The 19,821-nt window shown below is 47.5% G+C and overlaps 1 protein-coding gene across 1 annotated transcript; it reads left to right on the top strand.

Moving 5' to 3' along the window:
* Positions 1-15,545: 15,545 nt before the first annotated feature.
* On the top strand, positions 15,546-17,532 carry LOC123041123 (uncharacterized). Its single transcript, XM_044463824.1, has 2 exons — positions 15,546-16,011; positions 17,101-17,532. The coding sequence occupies exons 1-2, from the start codon at positions 15,750-15,752 to the stop codon at positions 17,313-17,315; spliced, it is 477 nt and encodes a 158-aa protein (XP_044319759.1). The 5' UTR covers positions 15,546-15,749; the 3' UTR covers positions 17,316-17,532.
* The last annotated feature ends 2,289 nt before the right edge of the window (positions 17,533-19,821 follow it).

The following is a 19,821-nucleotide window of genomic DNA, read 5'->3' as shown; positions in this document are numbered from 1 at the left end:
AGTCTCTTCGAATTATCCGTTTGGTTTGGCCAACTAGATTGGTAGTTCTTGCAATGGGAGAAGTGCTTAGCTTTGGGTTCGAACTTGCGGTGTCCTTACGCAGTGACAGAAAGGGTTGCAAGGCACGTATTGTATTGTTGCCATCGAGGATAACAAGATGGGGCATTTATCATATTGCATGAATTTATTCCTCTACATCATGTCATCTTGCTTAAGGCGTTACTCTATTTTTAACTTAATACTCTAGATGCATGCTGGATAGTGGTCGATGAGTGGAGTAATAGTAGTAGATGCAGGCAGGAGTCGGTCTACTTGTCTCGGACGTGATGCCTATATACATGATCATACCTAGATATTTGCATAACTATGCTCAATTCTGTCAATTGCTCAACAGTAATTTGTTCACCCAACATAAAATACTTATGCTCTTGAGAGAAGCCACTAGTGAAACCTATGGCCCCCGAGTCTATTTTCATCATATCAATCTCCATCACTTTAATACTTGCTTTGTTTTTACTTTGCCTTTTACTTTTCACTTTGCATCTCTATATAAAAAATACCAAAAATATTATTTATCATCTCTATCAGATCTCACTCTCGTAAGTGACCATGAAGGGATTGACAACCCCTAATCGCGTTGGTTGTGAGGAGCTATTGTTTTGTGCAGGTACTAGGGACTCGTGCGTAGCCTCCTACTGGATTGATACCTTGGTTCTCAAAAATTGAGGTAAATACTTACGCTACTTTGCTGCATCATCCTCTCCACTTCGGGGAAATCCAACGCAGTGCTCAAGAGGTAGTAGAGCTCTTCAGTATCTAACTCTTACCAGGCATGATCTTTCTTTTGCTATCAACAAAGTCTGCCAGTTTTTGCATGCACCTACCAATGTTCACTTGACAGCTGCCAAGCGCATAGTCAGATATGTTAAACATACTCTAAGTATAGGTCTGAATTTCAGCAAGTCATCCTCTACTCTTGTCAGTGCCTTTTCTGACTCTGATTGGGCAGGCTGTTTGGATGACAGGCGCTCAACAGGTGGCTTTGCAGTATTTTTTGGACCTAACTTAATATCATGGTGTGCACGCAAACAGGCTACTGTATCCAGGTCAAGCACTGAGGCAGATCGAGTATAAAGCATTAGCAAATGCTACAGCTGAAATCATATGGGCCACGACCTCAACTATACAAAGCAACTAGGAGGTGGGACCAATACACAGATATGCATAACACATATACTCAACAAGTATGTTGTTTAGATTGCATATTTAAAAATGCAGTGACTACACAAAGCAACTAGGAGGTGGGCCAATACACAGATATGCATAACACATATACTCAACGAGTACGTTGTTTAGATTGCATATTTAAAAATACAGTCAGAAAAAAGAGATGCCAACGGAGATATTACGCTGCGGTGTGGGACAGCGTGTTCGCCACCCCCACCCCCTCCACCCCCTCCCCCCCAGCGCCGCCGCTATTCTCCGGCCGCCTCCTCACTACGCAGGCCACGACCATCCATACCAAAGCACGTGTCGACATTGCCGCCAACTCGCCCGCGCTTTCGCCGTAGTTTTGGTCGTCGATCGGAGGAGGTTTGGTCATCCCGTCGTAGCCAGTGGCAGAGGGGATATGACCACCGGCGACGTACCACGGCGGCCGCGGCAGCTTCCGGCGAGAGCTCTAGAGCAGCCAGCAGCCGGCCACCAACCACCCCTACTGCATCGAGGTGATCACCACGACCTCTTTGCCACCACGACTGCAAGGTGTTCGACACTTTGCCCACAAAGGTATGGACAGTGGAGATGAGTTTTTCTTCCACCACTTCATTTGTTCATTCGTCGGATGATGAAGATCTTGTGGTGGCTGCACTGGTCGTTCACGACCACATTCAATGGCAGCTTCCTCGGTACAGGGGGTCACTCACTGGTCGTGCTCCCAACCTGAACCGCAGCAGGGAGAGAGGCCACACCCTGCTCTATTCCGATTACTTTGCCAACACCCCGCTCTTCAAGCCAGATAAATTCCATTAACGTTTTCGAATGGCAAGGCATGTGTTCAATCGTATCCGAGAGGGAGTGGTTGCTCATTACCCATACTTCGAGCGCAAGACGGATGCCCTTGGCAAGCTTGGATTCTCCTCTTACCAGAAATGCACCGCGGCCATCCGCATGCTTGCATATGGAATTCCAGGTGATCTGGTGGATGAGTATGTGCGTATGAGTGAGACAACATGTCTGATATCAATGTACAATTTCTGCCAGGCTGTAATCGAGGTGTTTGGCCGAGAGTACTTGAGGCAGCCAACTGCCGCAGATACAGAGAGATTGTTGACGACCAACGCAGCTAGAGGATTTCCAGGCATGCTTGGCAACATAGATTGTATGCACTGGGAGTGGAAGAACTGTCCATTTGCTTGGCAGGGCCAGTACAAGGGGCATGTCAAAGCATGCACTGTCATATTAGAAGCGGTGGCTATCGGTGTCAAAACTGGTGGATCCCGGGTAGGGGGTCCCGATCTGTGCGTCTTAGGCTAATGGTAACCGGAGGCAAGGGACACAATGTTTACCCAGGTTCGGGCCCTCTCGATGGAGGTAAAACCCTACTTCCTGCTTGATTGATATTGATGATATGAGTAGTACAAGAGTTGATCTACCATGAGATCGTAGAGGCTAAACCCTAGAAGCTAGCCTATGATGACTATGATTGTGATCGTCCCTCTAAGGACCAACCTCTCCGGTTTATATAGACACCAGAGAGGGCTAGGGTTTACATGAAGTCGGTTACAAGGAAGGAAGTATAATATACGAATCGCCAAGCTTGTCTTCCACGCAAAGGAGAGTCCTATCCAGACACGGGATGGAGTCTTGAGTCTTGTATCTTCACGCTCCAACAGTCCGGCCAATGTATATAGTCCGGCTGTCCGGATACCCCCTAATCCAAGACTCCCTCAGTAGCCCCTGAACCAGGCTTCAATGACGATGAGTCCGGCGCGCGGTTTTGTCTTCAGCATTACAAGGCGGGTTCCATCTCCGAATACTCCAAAGTACCTGTTACGACGAATAGTGTCCGGCTTCCCATCAATGTTTTACTCCTCGACTCCTGTGCCTCAATAATGACCATCTCCATGTGTCGAGCGAATACAAGGAGCCCGGGCATATTAGCATCTGCCACCCCCGGTCCGGCAGGCTAACCGTCTATTTAAGGAGACGGGGATTCTCAGATCCGAACCTCACCCTCTTCCCTCGAGCAAGCATCTAACAGAGTGCTCCGGAAAACCATTCCAACATGGCCGGTCACTGCAGCTCTTCTTCTCGCTCCCCTTGATCCAAGCCGGGTGACTGGAAGAGTGTTCAGTTCCTCACAGCCATTTGATAGAGTTACAGACCCAAGGGTTTCTCCCACCGGCGTTCATGGTCCCCGTCCAAGCCGGACTAGCCACCTATAATGGCGAGGAGCAAGAGGAGGAATCTCCTAATCCATCTCCAGAGGAGCGAATATGCCTCATCCCGCATCTGCTAAGGGGCATTGGGTTTCTTATCCACCCATTTCTTCGTGGGATTTTGGATTTCTACGGCCTCCAATTGCACAATTTCACCCCTGCCTCCGTGCTGCATATAGCAGGATACGTTGCCCTTTGTGAGCTATTTCTAGGCTGCGAGGCTCACTTTGGGTTATGGAAGAAGTTGTTCTGCCTTGTCCCTCGCAACCAGGGTGAATCCCTATGTCAAGTGGGCGGAGCCGAAGTATGGCACATTGCCGAGACCGGATACCTATCCGGCACTCCCAAGAAGGCACCGAAGAACTAGCCTTCGGAGTGGTTTTATGTCGATGACGTCCCCCTTCGGGATCAAGTCCGAACAGGTCTCCCTGGGTTCAGTAATGCTCCGCCGAAGGCATGTCGAAGCTGGCGCCCTCGGGCCCCCAAGAGGAGGACACCAAAGAAATACACTTCCTGATGAGCAGGATAAAGTTATTGGCCAAATCCGGGCTGACGATAGTCGAGGTTATGGCAATATGCATAATGCGGGGAGTGCAACTGCTTCAATATCGGGGGAAGCCCATGTGGCACTACAATGGGGAAGACGATGCCACCCGCTGTGGCCGTAAAGGTCCGGACTCCGTCACTGCTCTGGCGAGGATATTGTCCGATCTATATAAAGGAGAAGAAGGAGAATTTCTTCACATTAAACCGCGGGATGGGTTTTCTATGTACAACCCCCCATGCTGGGTAAGTCATTATCCTTTTCCCCCGCTTCATTCATTTTGGCGTCCTTCGTCAAGATTATTTATCTCAACATTTCCGAGCAGGAACTGAGGAGGGCCGTAGAAGGGTTCAACAGCCCCTCCCCGCAGCCAGAGGACCCCGGCAGGGTCTTCGATGCCGGACTTGAAGAAGATCCGGATATCACTGTGGAGCTTGTCAACGGGACATTTTATCAGGCCAGCTGTGATGGTGCCTCAGTGGCTATTGCCGCTGACTATCCCGGACTGCTTCCTTCATCGCGTGTAAGCAAGGCCAAAACCCTTATCCTTCGAAGAGGACTCCTTTCTGATGCCTTGCCTTACACCTGAAGTGTCGTATTTTTTACAGAGATGACAGTTAGAGCGCGGAGCCGAGCCCCTAGGGACCCGTCGGCAAAGGGTGCCCGGATCGGGCAGGCTTAAGAGGAAGGCGGTTAGGGCCGAAACGCCGCTACAGAGGTATGGTAAAAACCTGGTCTGTGATCATCGTGTTTGAAATGTAACAGCGTCCTTCGTGTCCTGGCAGAAAGAGGAGTAGACTGACTATATCTGGAGATCCTGCCAATCACGCCTCCACCAGCCGGATTCCAGAACCGGTTTCGAGAGAGGAGGTGGACGCGGGGCCGATGCCGCATTGTCCTCCGACAGAGAATGCAGATATGCTCTCTGCCACGAATTCTGAAGTGGAGAGCGCCATGAACCAACGGCGCCGACGGGCCGTACTTTGCAACAACATCTTTTCCGAAGAAGCATTTGATGCTTTCAATTCGGGAGACGCATACATCCGAGCTTCTCAAGGCGGGCTTGCCAGAGCGACGGACCAGTATGACAAAGATATACGGGTAAGAAAATTTGATAAGCATGTATAGCAGTAGCCCCTGAGACTTGAAACGGTTGGAACAACTTTTTAAGGATCAATTTATGCACAGGTTCTTGTAGATAAGAATGAGCAATTGTCTCGAGAGCTGGAGGAGTGCAAGACCCGGCTGAGGGTCGCGGTTGCCAAGTTAGAGGAATCCCAGAAGGCCTCATCTGGTAACATTGTCTCAATTATACGGAGATGTACTAGTTAGTAAGTGGCTTGTATGATAAGTCTGACAGAAATTTCTGCAGACAATCCCGGGGAAAATCCGGGGATCGCAAAAGAGAGCGAGTCACATCTCCAAAGGCAGCTGAAAGCTGGCGAGCGTGTTCTTAAGCAAGTGAGGCAGGAGAAGAACAATCTTCAAGATGCCAATGTCCGGCTGGACGTCGAATTAAAAGATGTTCGCGCTCAGCTGGCAGACTCCGTAAAGGAGAACAGAAGGTTTCGTCGCGACATTTATGATGAGTGCCTAGCCGAATTGCAGTACAGCTCGGCGAGGAAGCATATTAAAAGAGTTTATATCTGTAGGTCTGTTGACGGGCCGTCCTGAAGAGGAGATGCCCGCGTCCATAGGGGATTTACTGCAGGACCTCTCACGGCTGCACGAGCGAGCTCGGCAGGTGATGTAGGGTATTGCCCAGGCCTTGTGGCCATCCACCTCCCTGCCAAGAGGCATGGGGGAGCTCGTGGATATGCTCCAAGGAGCACGGCGGCGCTTCCGTCTGTGGAAGATGTCAGCCTGCCGACAAGGTGCAAGGGAAGCCTGGGCCATGGTGAAGACGTGCTACACCAAGCTTGACCCGAACCATATGGCCGAAGTTGGACCGGCGGGGTCAGATGGGCAAGAAATTCCCGTGAGTCTGGTGTATGACTAGGTAGCGTTAGCCGCAAAGTATTCCCAACAGGATTGTAAGCTAGATAGCCTGTTGGATGGTATAGAGGAGGAATATAGTCAGTCCAAGTGACTGTGTAATTCAATGGACATAAGTAGTCCCGAGCCGGATTGCAATCATTTGTCATGGCGGACCTTTTTGCTTCAGCCCCCGGATCCTACAGTCCCGGGTGTATCCGAAAACCCGCTCACAGTTATGCAGAACCGGGGTATGCGTGGAAACCAGGCATAGGGGTCATAAGTGATTGAACAGACAAGTACCCAACTAGCTATGTTATATTACATGGATAGTAAGAAACATCTTCCAGGGAGAATAGTTCCGTTAGGGGTTCCTTTCCCTGGGTACGCATGCATCGATGTACATGTCCGGACTGCAAACAGAGACGCTGGATACAGAACTTCTGGGAATTCATGTTGTAATAAACGAAAGGAACATCTTTTGTTCACCGACCGAATATTCCCTTGAGAACGCTAGCTTTCGGCTTCACCTAGTCTGAGGTACACAACCGGCTGAAACCGGTAGTAACAATCGCAGAGGTGCTCCCCTTATGCCCTAGCCGAATTAACGGGATCGTAGGGCATAAACACAAGAGCCAGGCAACCCAGCATGGCCACATCTTAAGTCATATCGATGCATATAATGGGGAAGAAAAGACACATATGGAAAAAGAACGCATATGTGATAGGCAAAAAGCCATTAAAGTAATTATATTTAGCTTCCGTATAGGAAGCCCCTAGGTATGGCTTACACACATAATGCAGCCGAAGTGATCCGAGCATCCGTACTGTATTGAGTACTTTGTGTGAAGAAAAAAGGTCGAGAAAGGAAAAAGGAGGGAACATAATTAAAAAGGAGGGGGTAAGAAGACGAACACTAAGTTCGGCGCTAGGCGTAGAATCTTCGGAGTCTTGCCGCATTCCATGGGTTCGGCTCAAGTCTGTTATCAGATGCATTACGCAGGAGGTACGCTCATTCGGTGAGGACTTTATCAATGACGAAGGGACCCTTCCACTTAGGTTTGAGCTTGTCCTTCTTCTTCTCCGGCAAGCGTAGAACGAGTTCGCCAATGTTATAAGTTTTGGCCCGCACTTCTCTGCTTTGGTACCGTCGAGCCTGCTGCTGATAGAATGCGGAACGGGCTTTTGGGACATCGCGCTCCTCCAGGGCATCTAAGTTGTCCTGCCGATCTAACTTGGCTTCCTTCTCTTCGTACATGCGCACGCGAGGCGAATCATGTATTATGTCGCAGGGTAGTACTGCTTCTGCGCCGTACACCATAAAAAATGGTGTGTACCAGTTGGTGCGATTCGGCGTGGTCCGCAGCCCCCACAGTACAGAGTCAAGCTCCTCAACCCAGTGCATGTCTGATTCTGTCATAATGAGATCGTTTTCACGTTTGACCTGACCGTTTGTTTGGGGATGGTAGACGGAGGCGTAATCGAGCTTAATGCCCATGTTGTCGCTCCAGGTTTTCACTTCATCGGCTGTGAAGTTTGAGCCATTATCAGTGATGATGCTGTGGGGGATGCTGTATCGGTGTACAACCCCGGATATGAAGTCTATTACTGGCCCGGATTCGGCCGTTTTGACTGGTTTAGCTTCTATCCATTTTGTGAACTTGTCCACCATGACCAATAAGTATTTTTTTCTTATGACTTCCCCCTTTAAGGGTTCCGACCATATCTAGCCCCCAGACCGCGAAGGGCCAAGTAATGGGGATTGTTTGGAGAGCGGTAGGGGGCATATGGCTCTGGTTGGCAAAGAGCTGGCAACCGACACAGTGTTGGACAAGGTCTTGTGCGTCTGCTCGGGCTATAGGCCAATAAAAGCCTGTGCGGAAGGCCTTGCTGACAAGTGCCCGAGCCGCAGCGTGGTGTCCGCCGAGTCCGACATGGATTTCAGCCAAGAGCTACCGCCCTTCCTCTTCGGAGATGCACCTTTGGAGCACTTCGGTCACACTTTTCTTGTAGAGTTCCCCTTCGTGGACTTTGTAAGCTTTAGAACGCCGCACAATGCAACGTGCTTCATTTTGGTCCTCTGGGAGCTCCTGCCTATTTAGGTAGGCCAAGAAAGGCTCAGTCCACGAGGCGATTACAGCCATGATTTCATGGGCCGAAGGTGTTATTTCGGTGGCGAAGCCTCCGATTATGTCTAATGGTTCGGAGTCTGGGGGTGTATTCGGATCCGTGCTAGTCATGCCGGACTCCCCTTCCCATACCACAGATGGCTTGAAGAGCCTTTCTAGGAATATGTTAGGTGGGACAGGGTCGCGTTTAGTGCCGATGCGGGCCAGGATATCCGCCGCTTGATTAGTTTCTTGAACCACATGGTGGAATTCGAGCCCCTCGAACCGAGCTGACATTTTGAGGACGGCATTACGGCAGGCCGCCATTTTCGGATCCTTGGCATCAAAGTCTCCATTTATTTGTGATATTGCGAGGTTTGAATCCCCGCATACCTCTAGGCGTTGAATGCCCATAGAAACTGCCATCCGAAGACCGTGCAACAGAGCCTCGTATTCGGCTACATTGTTGGAGTCTGTGTATAATATTTGGAGTATGTATTGGATTGTGTCTCCGGTGGGAGACGTCAGGACTACACCTGCTCCCAATCTGGCCAGCATTTTAGAGCCGTCAAAGTGCATGGTCCAGTTAGAGTACGCGCCGTACTCTTTAGGGAGTTCGGCTTCTGTCCATTCGGCGACAAAGTCAGCCAGTACTTGTGACTAGATGGCCCGTCGTGGCTTGTATGTTATGTCGAACGGAAGGAGCTCGATGGCCCATTTAGCAATCCGGCCTGTAGCATCGCGGTTATTTATTAGGTCGTTGAGTGGTACTTTGGAGGCCACCGTAATCGAACACTCTTGAAAGTAGTGTCGTAGCTTCCGGGATGCCATGAAGACTGTGTATGCTATTTTTTGATAGTGTGGGTATCGGTATTTGCATGGGGTGAGGACCGTGGATATGTAGTAAACCGGCTTCTGGAGCAGGAATTTGTATCCGTTAACCTCTCATTCGACGACGAGCACTGCGCTTACAACTCGATGTATTGCAGCTATGTACAGTAGCATAGGTTCGCCAATATTTTGCGCTGTTAGGACTGGATTACTGGCCAATAATGTCTTTATTTCGTCTAGTCCGGCCGCGGCTGCATCCGGCCATACAAAGTGTTCGGTGCGCCGAAGAAGGCGGTAAAGAGCTAATGCCTTTTCTCCTAACCTAGAGATAAAGCGGCTTAAGGCAGCCACGCATCCAGCTAGTTTCTGGATGTGCTTGAGATCTGTTGGTATAACCAATTGCGACAGAGCTCGGATTTTTGCCGGATTCGCTTCAATTCCTCTATTGGAAACAATGAAGCCGAGTAGTTTCCCAGAGGGGACGCTGAAAACACATTTTTCCGGGTTCAGCTTGATATGTCGTATGTTCGGAGGTTATCGAACGTAAGCCTCAAGTCGTCTATTAGGGTTTCGACGTGTCTTGTTTTTATGACCACGTCGTCCACATATGCCTCCATTGTTTTGCCAATTTGCTTTTCTAGGCATGTTTGAATCATGCGTTGATAGGTTGCGCCGGCGTTTTTAAGCCCGAAAGGCATAGTGTTGAAGCAGGAAGGACCGTATGGCGTTATGAAAGCTGTTGCAGCTTGGTCGGACTCTGCCATCTTTATTTGATGGTATCCAGAGTATGCGTCGAGAAAACACAGTGATTCATGTCCTGAGGTGGCGTCGATGATTTGGTCGATGCGCGGGAGGGGGAAAGGATCCTTGGGGCAAGCCTTGTTGAGGTCTTTGAAGTCGATGCATAGGCGCCAGGATTTGTCCTTCTTTGGTACCATTACCAGATTTGCCAGCCAATCCGGATGCTTGATATCTCTAATGAATCCGGCCTCGAGTAGCTTGGCTAGCTCTTCCCCCATGGCTTGCCGCTTGGGCTCTGAGAAGCACCTAAGATTCTGCTTGACAGGCTTGTATCCTTTCAGTATATTGAGGTTGTATTCGGCCAGTCTGCGTGGGATGCCCGGCATGTTCGAAGGGTGCCAGGCGAAGATGTCCCCGCATAGGAATTCTCGTAGTGTGGCGTCCATTGTGGGGCTCAACTATGTCCCGATGGAGGCTGTCTTCGTGGGGTCCGTTGGGTGGACCTGGAATTTGACTATCTCGTATGCGGGTTTGAATGAGGTGGACTTGGGTCGCTTGTCGAGTATCATGTCGTCCCTGTCCACGGTGGCACGCAGCGTTGTTAGTTCTTCGGCTGCTAGGGCTCCGGATAATGCTTCCAGGGCTAGTGCTGCGGTTTTGTTTTCGGCGCGAAGTGCGACGTTCGGATCACTGACTAGAGTGATGATTCCATTGGGTCCGGGCATTTTAAGCTTCATGTACCTGTAATGGGGTATAGCTTGAAAGCTTGTAAACGCGTCCCGCCCTAAAAGGGCGTGGTATCCACTGCTGAAAGGAGCCACTTGGAATGTGATTTCTTCGGACCTGTAATTCTCCGGGGTGACGAATACCACATCGAGTGTGATTTTTCCCGCACACCGCGCTTCCCGACTAGGGATGATTCCCCTGAAGGTTGTGCCGCTTTGTTCAATGCGGCTTTTATCAATTTCCATCTTGCTGAGTATTTCTTCGTAGATCAAGTTTAATTCGCTTGCATCGTCCATGAGTACTTTAGTGAGCCGAAAGCCGTCCACGATTTGGCTAAGGACCAAAGCGGCTGGTGCCCGGACTGTCTGGAATTGAGGTTCATCACTGGCACTGAAAGTTATAGCAGTGTCGGTCCACGGATTTATTTTTGCCACGTGGAAGATTTTAGCAGAGCTTCAATGAGCTTGCTTGCGCCTATTGTTTGAGGCGAAAGTATCGAAGACTGTTAGTACCGTATTGTTTTCTTTGGCGGGACTTTGTTCTGCTTTATGGCTTACAAGAAGATCCTCGCCACTTTTTGCTACCTGCCGGAGTATCCAACATGCTCTAAGGCTATGTGTTGGTGTAGTGTCCGGCGTGCTATGGAGTTTACATGGCCCGTTGAGCCATTCTTCCAATACGGTTCCATGCCCTGGAGTGGGCTTTGGTTTTTTGTTGATTGGATCGGCTGACTTATGAGAGTTCGCCCTCTTAGCTCGGACAGAGGTTTTAGTGACAGTCGGATTGTCCCAAAATTCTGTTTGGGTTTTCCAGGCGCTTTCCATCGCATAGTACTTCTGTACTATGGTTGCCAAGTCAGCAAAGTGTGCTATGTCACGACGACTTATGGCATTAAGGATTCCTTTGTCCGTGCAGTTTTTGCAGAAAAGTGAGACTGTGTCCTCCTCACGACAGTCCTTGACCTTGTTTAGCACAAGGAGGAATCTGGCCCAGTAGCGATGTACTGTCTCTTCGGGCTCTTGTCTGATATGGGAGAGAGGGTTTAAGTATGGGTGGGTGGGTGTAGCTGAATCCGGATTCTGATCCGATCTAACGCCCTGGGGCAGGGAAGCTTCCGGGCTTGACAGCTCGGGATCCGGGGTGCTGCCCAATTTCTCCGGCCCAATATCCGATTCTAAGTCCGGGGTCTGGGTCATGTCTTCCCTTGAGCGGGTGTCCGGCTCCGGGAGCTCGGTGATCCGGACATAACTCGTCCTCAAGATAGAGGGGTAATCCGTATGTGGCTCCTCCACTACCGCTATCTCGTGGGTGGCCGGTGGGGATTTAATGTCCCTTTGATCGGGTTTAAGCCCAATCCAGTCATAGTCTGTGGCGACTCCCAGAGCGGCGATGCGATCCAAGAGCTCATTAAGAGAGGAGAGCTCCATCGGATCCATCTGTTCGGCGAGTTCCGAATCGACGTGGAGGTTATGCGTGATGACCCGAGAGGTCATCGTTGGCGCGACAGCCGACGGGGCAGTCATGATGAAGCCACCTAGTCGGAGAGTTTGGCCTACGGCCAGCGCTCCCCCAGAGGTGATGTTGTCCTTGACAATGAGACGGGCCATCAAGCCTTGCGGCGACGACACAAAGGAACTCTCAATGAAAGCACCAATGTCGGTGTCAAAACCGGCGGATCTCGGGTAGGGGGTCCCGGTCTGTGCGTCTTAGGCTAATGGTAACAGGAGGCAAGGGACACAATGTTTACCCAGGTTCGGGCCCTCTCGATGGAGGTAAAACCCTACTTCCTGCTTGATTGATATTGATGATATGAGTAGTACAAGAGTTGATCCACCACGAGATCGTAGAGGCTAAACCCTAGAAGCTAGCCTATGATGACTTTGATTGTGATCGTCCCTCTATGGAACAACCTCTCCGGTTTATATAGACACCGGAGAGGGGTAGGATTTACATGGAGTCGGTTACAAGGAAGAAAATATAATATCCGGGTCGGCAAGCTTGTCTTCCACGCAAAGGAGAGTCCCATCCGGACACGGGACGAAGTCTTGAGTCTTGTATCTTCACGCTCCAACAGTCCGGCCAATGTATATAGTCCGGCTGTCCGGATACCCCCTAATCTAGGACTCCCTCAGTGGCTTCACATGATCTTTGGATATGTCATTCTTTCTTCGGTATGGCAGGTTCTCACAATGATATCAACATGCTGCAGTGTTCTCCAGTCTTCGCAAGGCTTGCAGAAGGCCACTCCCCACCTGTCAACTTTGAGATCAACGGCCGCCAGTACAACAAGGGATACTATCTAGCTAATGGTATACACCCTCAGTGGTCAACTTTTATGAAGACAATCTCAAACCCCCAAGGTGAGAAGAGAAAAAGATTTGCCCAAATGCAAGAGCGTACTAGAAAGGATGTGGAATGTGCTTTTGGTGTGCTTCAATCCCGATGGGGTATCGTTTAAAACCCTGCACTGCCATGGGATGAAAGAAAGCTTTGGGAGGTGATGACTGCTTGTGTGATCATGCACAACATGATCGTCGAGGGCGAGCGTGATGAGAGTATCTTTGACCAAGGATTTGATTATCAAGGTGAGAATGTTGAGCCCCTGCACGTGGAACCGGCCACATTTGAACAGTTTGTCCAATTCCATCGTGAGCTGCGTGATTGGCACACTCATTTGAATCTTCAAAATGACTTGGTTGAGCACGTGTGGGATCACATTGGCAACCAATAGATGTATTGGTTCATTTTATGTTCATTCAAGACAATTTCGATTTGGCTGTATAAATATTTTATTAGAGACAATTTTGATTGGGTTGTAAAACTATTTTTATTTTCAGACAATTAATATTTGGACGTGCAAACTAGTTTTGATATGAAAATATGGGCATTTTTGGGCCTGGCGGACAGGATGGGGCAAACGGTTACGGCTGTGCGCTGGGCACACGGCCACCGCATCCTAGGACACGCCCGGACACGGCCCATCGCCCTACCCAAAGGGACAAAACCCGGCCAAAACGGACGTCCGCTTGGGGTTGCATGGTGGAGTTGGCCTGATCCCGTGGTGCATGTATGGCGTAGATAAGCATAACACATGCCGCCATGCATAGAAGCAAGTTTTCGCTGTAGAGTGAAGTACAGAGGCAACAGTAGTGCACTACCCCAAGAACTACTTAAATTATATCCCACCACACACGCCATTACACCGAGGAGGCTGCAGTGGTCAAACGTTGCACTCCAACCACTCCATCATAATGCGTTCAGTTGAATAGTATAGATGAACATTAAGTTCTGTTACTTGAAACTTAGTGCCAAAACTTACTACATGTCTCATAGACTACCCACTGTAGGAGTAAAATAGATGATGTGGCAATCAATAAATGAAGATGATAGGAAAGTGGTAACATAGCTAGTTATTAGTAGTATGAGTAACATCACACATATCAAGGCAAGATGTGTCTATAACCTGAGGCTGGTCATAGTGGGAGTAACATAGGTAGTAACATAGATGCCACATAAGCAAAATTGGTGATGTGGCAAGTAGTTAATGAGGAGAGAGGCAAATAGAGTAACATAATATGTTACCATCACATAGCGGTTTCCAATGCATAATGAGTCTACAAAGTAATAAATGAAGGCAACTATGTTACCACACCTATGACACTATCCATTATGAAGGTAGTAACATAGACTAGTAACATATGTATGTTACTAGTCTAAGTTACTCTCCACTATGACCAGCCTGATAAATGGAGTGTTGCATGTTACCACATACTCCCCCCGTCCTTTAAAGAGTGTACTTCCAACTTTGTTGGAAAGTCAATTTTTTTTATGTTTGACCGTATTTATATAATAATATATCAACATTTATACCATCAAATTAGTAGCATTAGAGTCATGATAAAGTACACTTTCATCATATACCTATTTGGTTTCACAAACATAGATATATTTTTGCACAAACTCGGTCAAATTTTGAGGTAGTTTGACCCACCAACAAAGTTGGAAGTACACTTTTTGAAGGACGGAGGGAGTATGTTACTTACCACTATAGAGCTAGTGAACTGTCTCAACCAACTACCTAGTAGTCGATGTGTAACCCTTCTCTCTACTCGGTGATGTGTAGTTTTTTTACTATTGGCACACCCTGCCCCACCTCTCCCTGCAAGCGATATGTGCAAGTTAGTCTATTGTGCAAGCCAACTGTCTATTAGTCAATGTGCAACTCCTTCCTTTCCCTATTTGTGGACATGTATTTTCAGTTGGCGGGGGCAATAAATAGAGTTGCACATAGTCTGCTACATAGTTGGCCAGGGCAACATACGAAGTTACACATCTCACAGGCAGAGACAGTTGAATGGTGAAAAAATGAAATTCATGAGGGTAGTGAAATGTTGAATATAAATAGAGTGCCAAAGTTGCAAATCTCACTAGCATGGGTGGTTGGGCCAGGTGCTAGCAGGGAAACTACACATCCACGAAGTACGAGGGAAAGTTGCACGTCACTGCTAGACAGTTGGCCATGGTAGTATTCGAAGTTGCACATCCATTGTTAGGCTTTTGGCCGGTGTAGCAAATAGTCAAGCACATCCACGGGCGGGAAAATTGCATATCAACTACTATGCACTTGGCCTGGGCAACAGACAAAGTTGCACATCTCACTCGAAGGAGGTAGTTTGGGGGTGGAGGTACCATAGAGGAAAACTACACGTCTACAGTATAGGAGAAAAGTTGCACATCCTTGTCAGATAGTTGCACATCGACAGCTAGTCAGTTGCATAAAATGGGAACAAAATTGCACAATTTATTTTCATTGAAATATACTCATGTGGGATCTAGTTTCAAAGAGCATGCTGGGAGGGTTCCAACAATCAAAACGGATATGAATTTCGACACATGATTTGAAAGTTATGCCTTAAAAAAAAGAACTCAAATTAAATACTCAAAAGACAAACGTGGGTATCCAGCAAAAGAAATGCAGGCATCCAGAACACGGGTGATGATTAATTAGCACTTTCCTTTTTTAACAGTATTGGACCACATGGGGACAAACACTTTCTAAATCAGTAGGCCGCTCACAAACAATCCCGGGCGCACATGCGCCCACTAGACGCATCCGAGAAAGAAATCTGGCGGCGACGGCTAGGGTGGAGAGAGAGAGGCTGCTTTCAAATGACATTGTGTCAGTTGCTCCGCCTAATTTCATTTGAATTCGAGATTTCAGAAATCAGAAGTGAACCCTCCTCTTTCACAAGAAGTGAAGAAGAGAGAAGAGAGCCAACTTTAATGCGGGTCCCACCTCCCATCTGTCGAAATTTAATCGCTCTCTCCGCCTCTCCTTCGTCCACTTCTCTGGTCGCCTCCGCTCCCACGCACTCCTAGCTCCCCATGACGGGGGGCTCGCCGTTGCCGAGCCAAGCCGGAGCAACGCCCAGCCGCCTAAAGCAGAATGCCCCTGCGTCTTCCGCCTTCGCCTCCTCCTCCACCTCCTTAGGGACGGACGAAGCGGACGAGGGGGGCATTGAGGAGCTAGAGAGGGAGGTGGCCGATCTGGGCCGCCGAACACTCGAGCACCGCCGTGACGCCGCCGCCCGCTTCATAGACGCAACAATATCGCGCCTCGTCGCCTTCCGCCCGCCCGCCTGCGTAGGTATGCGCGCTTCCGGCCTTGGTCCAGTACTAGGATTTCCGGTTAATTCGTCCCCGTTTTGGGGATTTGTATGATTTGCCCATTGATAGGTAGTAATTGAAGTATAACATAGAAAAATGCCCCTGTTTGTGATTTACTGGTAGTCAGGGCTTGGGAATAGGGAGACATGGGTAAAAGCCATCATTTTGGATCTATGTTGACACTTTTGAGCTATGAGAGAAACGGAGGGAGGGATTTGTTTCTGTTTGCACAATTTTTCCTCAAATAATCATAGGAATCATTGATTTCTAGTCTAGGTAAGTTATTTGATTGCCACTTGTGCTCGACAATATTTGCTAAGGCTCAGCTTGTGCTTGCTAACCTTTGTTGTGTTATGTGGAACTAACTTTATAATCAGTCGTGGAAATGTTATGACCGGGGTATTAGGGGTTTAGCCAAACAGCAAAATATGCATAATTTTGTTAGGCAAACATGATCATTATAATCGACTGCAGCGTGAAACAGAACCTAGAAATTCATGCTTATTTCTTCTTATGGTAATCTCAACTTAGTTCAGTTAAGAAACGAATTGTTGGCAAATTATCACTTGACCTTACAGGATGTGTTGTGTTTGCTGTGAGTGAATGGGAATTATGTAAAGTTTGAGATATATTATGTGTAAGAAAACATGTTCCATGGTTATTTTATAAGACGTGAGCTGGCAGAGTGGATCCTGATTGGTTGTATTGTAGTTTTTGCTGGGTTTGTTATCTGGTCGGCAATTGCTGGGATAACTGTAACCTAGAATTATTTGCCCTTTCAAATGCCAAAGCTAAAAAAGTGCACCGCTATTCTTTTCGCCCTGTTTTCTCCTTTGCAAATTCAACTAAATATGTGTCGCCTCATCAGAACTCAGAAGTGAGCCCCTACTAAATTCGCTGTTATTTACTCGAAAAATACCTGACTGCGAGCTCAACCTGTCACTTTACAACCATGGAAGATTAAACATCAGTTTTCATGGCATGAATAAAGGGCAAACATATATAACGAAGTGACAATTTACAAAAAGTTGGTAGTACACCAAGGCTGACATCAGCATTGATATTGCAGAAGTTCCAAGTGAAGCACAATCTACCGCTGCAACCTCGCACGCTGAAGCTGAACAAAATATGGTTGAAAAGCTAAAGTTGTTCAAATCCAAGACTGAGGCAAATATCGCGGCCGTGCCCAAGGTACTGGAGAAAATGAACGCATGTATTGCTCGGATGGAGAAGGTGGAGGGATTGAATGTGAATATACATCCTGTTTTCCAAAGAAAATGGTAGCAGTAATATTGTGCTTTTGCTTTATCCATTACGTGTGGGGCTGCTTGCTCACTCAGCAAATGTACCATTTGTAACATGTTGGTGTTGAAATAGCCTGATTCAAATAGTACTTAGTTGGGATCTGTTACTGACAAAGCATCGATATTTACACTATGAATGTAGTCCCTCTGTCTTACATTTTGAGGCAGGGTGTAACGTTTTGTCCAGATGTATTTAATCAGTGTGCATGGCTATTTTGGTCACTTCTCGAGGCTGTGTACTCTTTGGAAACTTACTTCCGAACATTATATGTGAAAGACAAGGCGGTACGTGTTCCCGTTTTGTCACCCATAGTTATAACTAGAAGGGCTTTGCTGCACCGCAGAGTATTCCGAAGTTTCACTGTTGACATGTTCTATTATTCCAATTACAGTGCTTTCAAGACTTGTTCATTTTGTTAAAGGAAGCATACATGCATGATCAGGTGCAAGCTGCAAGTCAAAACTCATTGTATGAATGCAATTAAATCAAACGTAAAAATATAGCAAACTTATAACAAGAAATCAACAACCATAGTAATAAGACAGTATACTTTACGGTATTATGCTATATAAAGTTGAAAAGTTTAGTTTCAAAGAATATTAAGGAAGAGCCTACTCCTTCTCTCTCATTAGCCACTAATCCTAACTTTATGCATGCCTCTATACATCAACATAACCTGAAGAAAAATAGTTTAAGAACTCAATTATCTTGTCCATATCTTAAAATCACCCCTTCCGCAACATATTATCATCTTTGCACTGGACTTAATAGCTATAATAGGCACCTAGTACCTGTACATTTTTTTGAACCGGGCTTTACCCCTTTCCATTACCAAGAACAGAAATACAAACCAGTTCAAGTTGTCAGGAGGAGGGAAAGAGGCTAGAGCGAGTTCAAGCATTACCAGGAAACCCACCACACCCGCTCGCCATCGAAACGGATGCCGTGGGGCGAAAACCTGGTAACACCCATATTACAGTCTATTACATTCATAACCAACAAAAGAACGGCCACAAAAGCGCAAACGACATAGCGAGATGCCCAAACTAGCACGACCAGGCAACAATATCAAGCGGTGAGAGCAAACGGAGAAGATGATCGCCCCCAACTCCAAGGCTGCAGAATCGCCCCCAACTCCAAGGCTGCTACGATCTTCACGAGCTCTGTATTGGTTGCTTGACAGAGTTACACAACTTCATCAACTGCATCGTGTTGCCCCTGATCATCTCTGCACCAGCGCGCAGCTCACCAGCCGCCTCTTCTTTCTGCAAACCTGTCCAATACAACAGCAATGAACAAAGGGAGAAAACAATCTCAAAAGGAGTTTCAATCAACTTTTTCTCAAAAGTGGCCCGGTTACGCGCCAACCAGATGGCCCAACAGGTAGCAGCTAAGCCCACAGTATAAAAGTTTTCTTTGCCAGGGAGAAATTTGCTGCACCAAACGAAATATTGCCAGTAGTTGTTGGGGCAATTGTCAGTGCCCAAAACAACCCCAATAGATCTCCAAACCACCCTAGCAACTGGGCAAGTAAAGAAAAGGTGTTTAGATGTTTCTACCTCCATGCAGAAAGAACAACAAGGATTCCCTGGCCATTTTCTTTCCCTCATCACTTGCCTTGTGAGAACCGCATCTTGAGATAACTGCCATAAGAAGACTTTAATCTTAAGAGGGATTTTGGCTTTCCATATCCACTTATAGTTACACCCAGCAAGGAGTTTTTCCAGCAACTTATACACAGATTTAGTAGTGAACTTGCCGTTTTGTGTAAGCCCCCAAACAACTTTGTCACCATCTCCGTCTTTTGTAAGGGGAATGTTTTGATCAATAGATAGCAGTTCTTCCCACTGCCTAAGCAGATCAGGGGTAAGCCTGCGTCTAAAGAACGAGCTGGTGTCATTGCCATTCCACTTGTTCAAAGTAAAGTCAGGGAAATTGCAAATACCAAACAACTGAGGAAATTGTTCCTGAAGAGCAGGTGACCCATTAATCGAGTCTTTCCACAACCTAGTTATGTTCCCCATTTTAGTGTCAATTTTTCTGCCCATCATGTATATGACCTTAATAAGAGATTTCCAGCAAGGTGAGTCAGAAAATCTGGCTGTGACATCCGCAACAGATTTATTACGAAGATATCTGGCCCGGAAAATATCCTGCCAGAGCCCTTTCTGTGTTTCCAGTTTCCACCACCATTTGACCATCATGCTTATGTTTTGCTTCCGTAGGTCTTTGATTCCCAGCCCCCCTTTTTCCTTGGATCTGCATATTCTACTCCATCTCACAAGATGGTGTCTTCTTTTCTTATTGCACCCTTGCCAGAAAAATCTCCTTCTATGCTTATCCAACCTTTCAATAAAGGTCTTGTTCATGAGCCACATCGACATATGATATAAAGAGATTTGTGTGACCACAGAGTCTAACAGGGTATGTCTCCCCCCATCGAGGCCGCATTACACACCTAGGCCTCAAATCTCTTCAAGTACTT

Source organism: Triticum aestivum, chromosome 2B (assembly GCF_018294505.1).
Source record: "Triticum aestivum cultivar Chinese Spring chromosome 2B, IWGSC CS RefSeq v2.1, whole genome shotgun sequence".
NCBI lineage: Eukaryota > Viridiplantae > Streptophyta > Magnoliopsida > Poales > Poaceae > Triticum > Triticum aestivum.
This window is presented reverse-complemented; position numbering and strand designations above follow the sequence as displayed.

What these genes read in the sequence shown, in the direction of transcription:
- LOC123041123 (XM_044463824.1), top strand. Translation starts at nt 15,750, where the DNA reads ATGACGGGGGGCTCGCCGTTGCCGAGCCAAGCCGGAGCAACGCCCAGC. An exon ending in CCGCCCGCCCGCCTGCGTAG is followed by an intron (nt 16,012 to 17,100) that starts GTATGCGCGCTT and finishes TTGATATTGCAG; the next exon opens with AAGTTCCAAGTGAAGCACAA.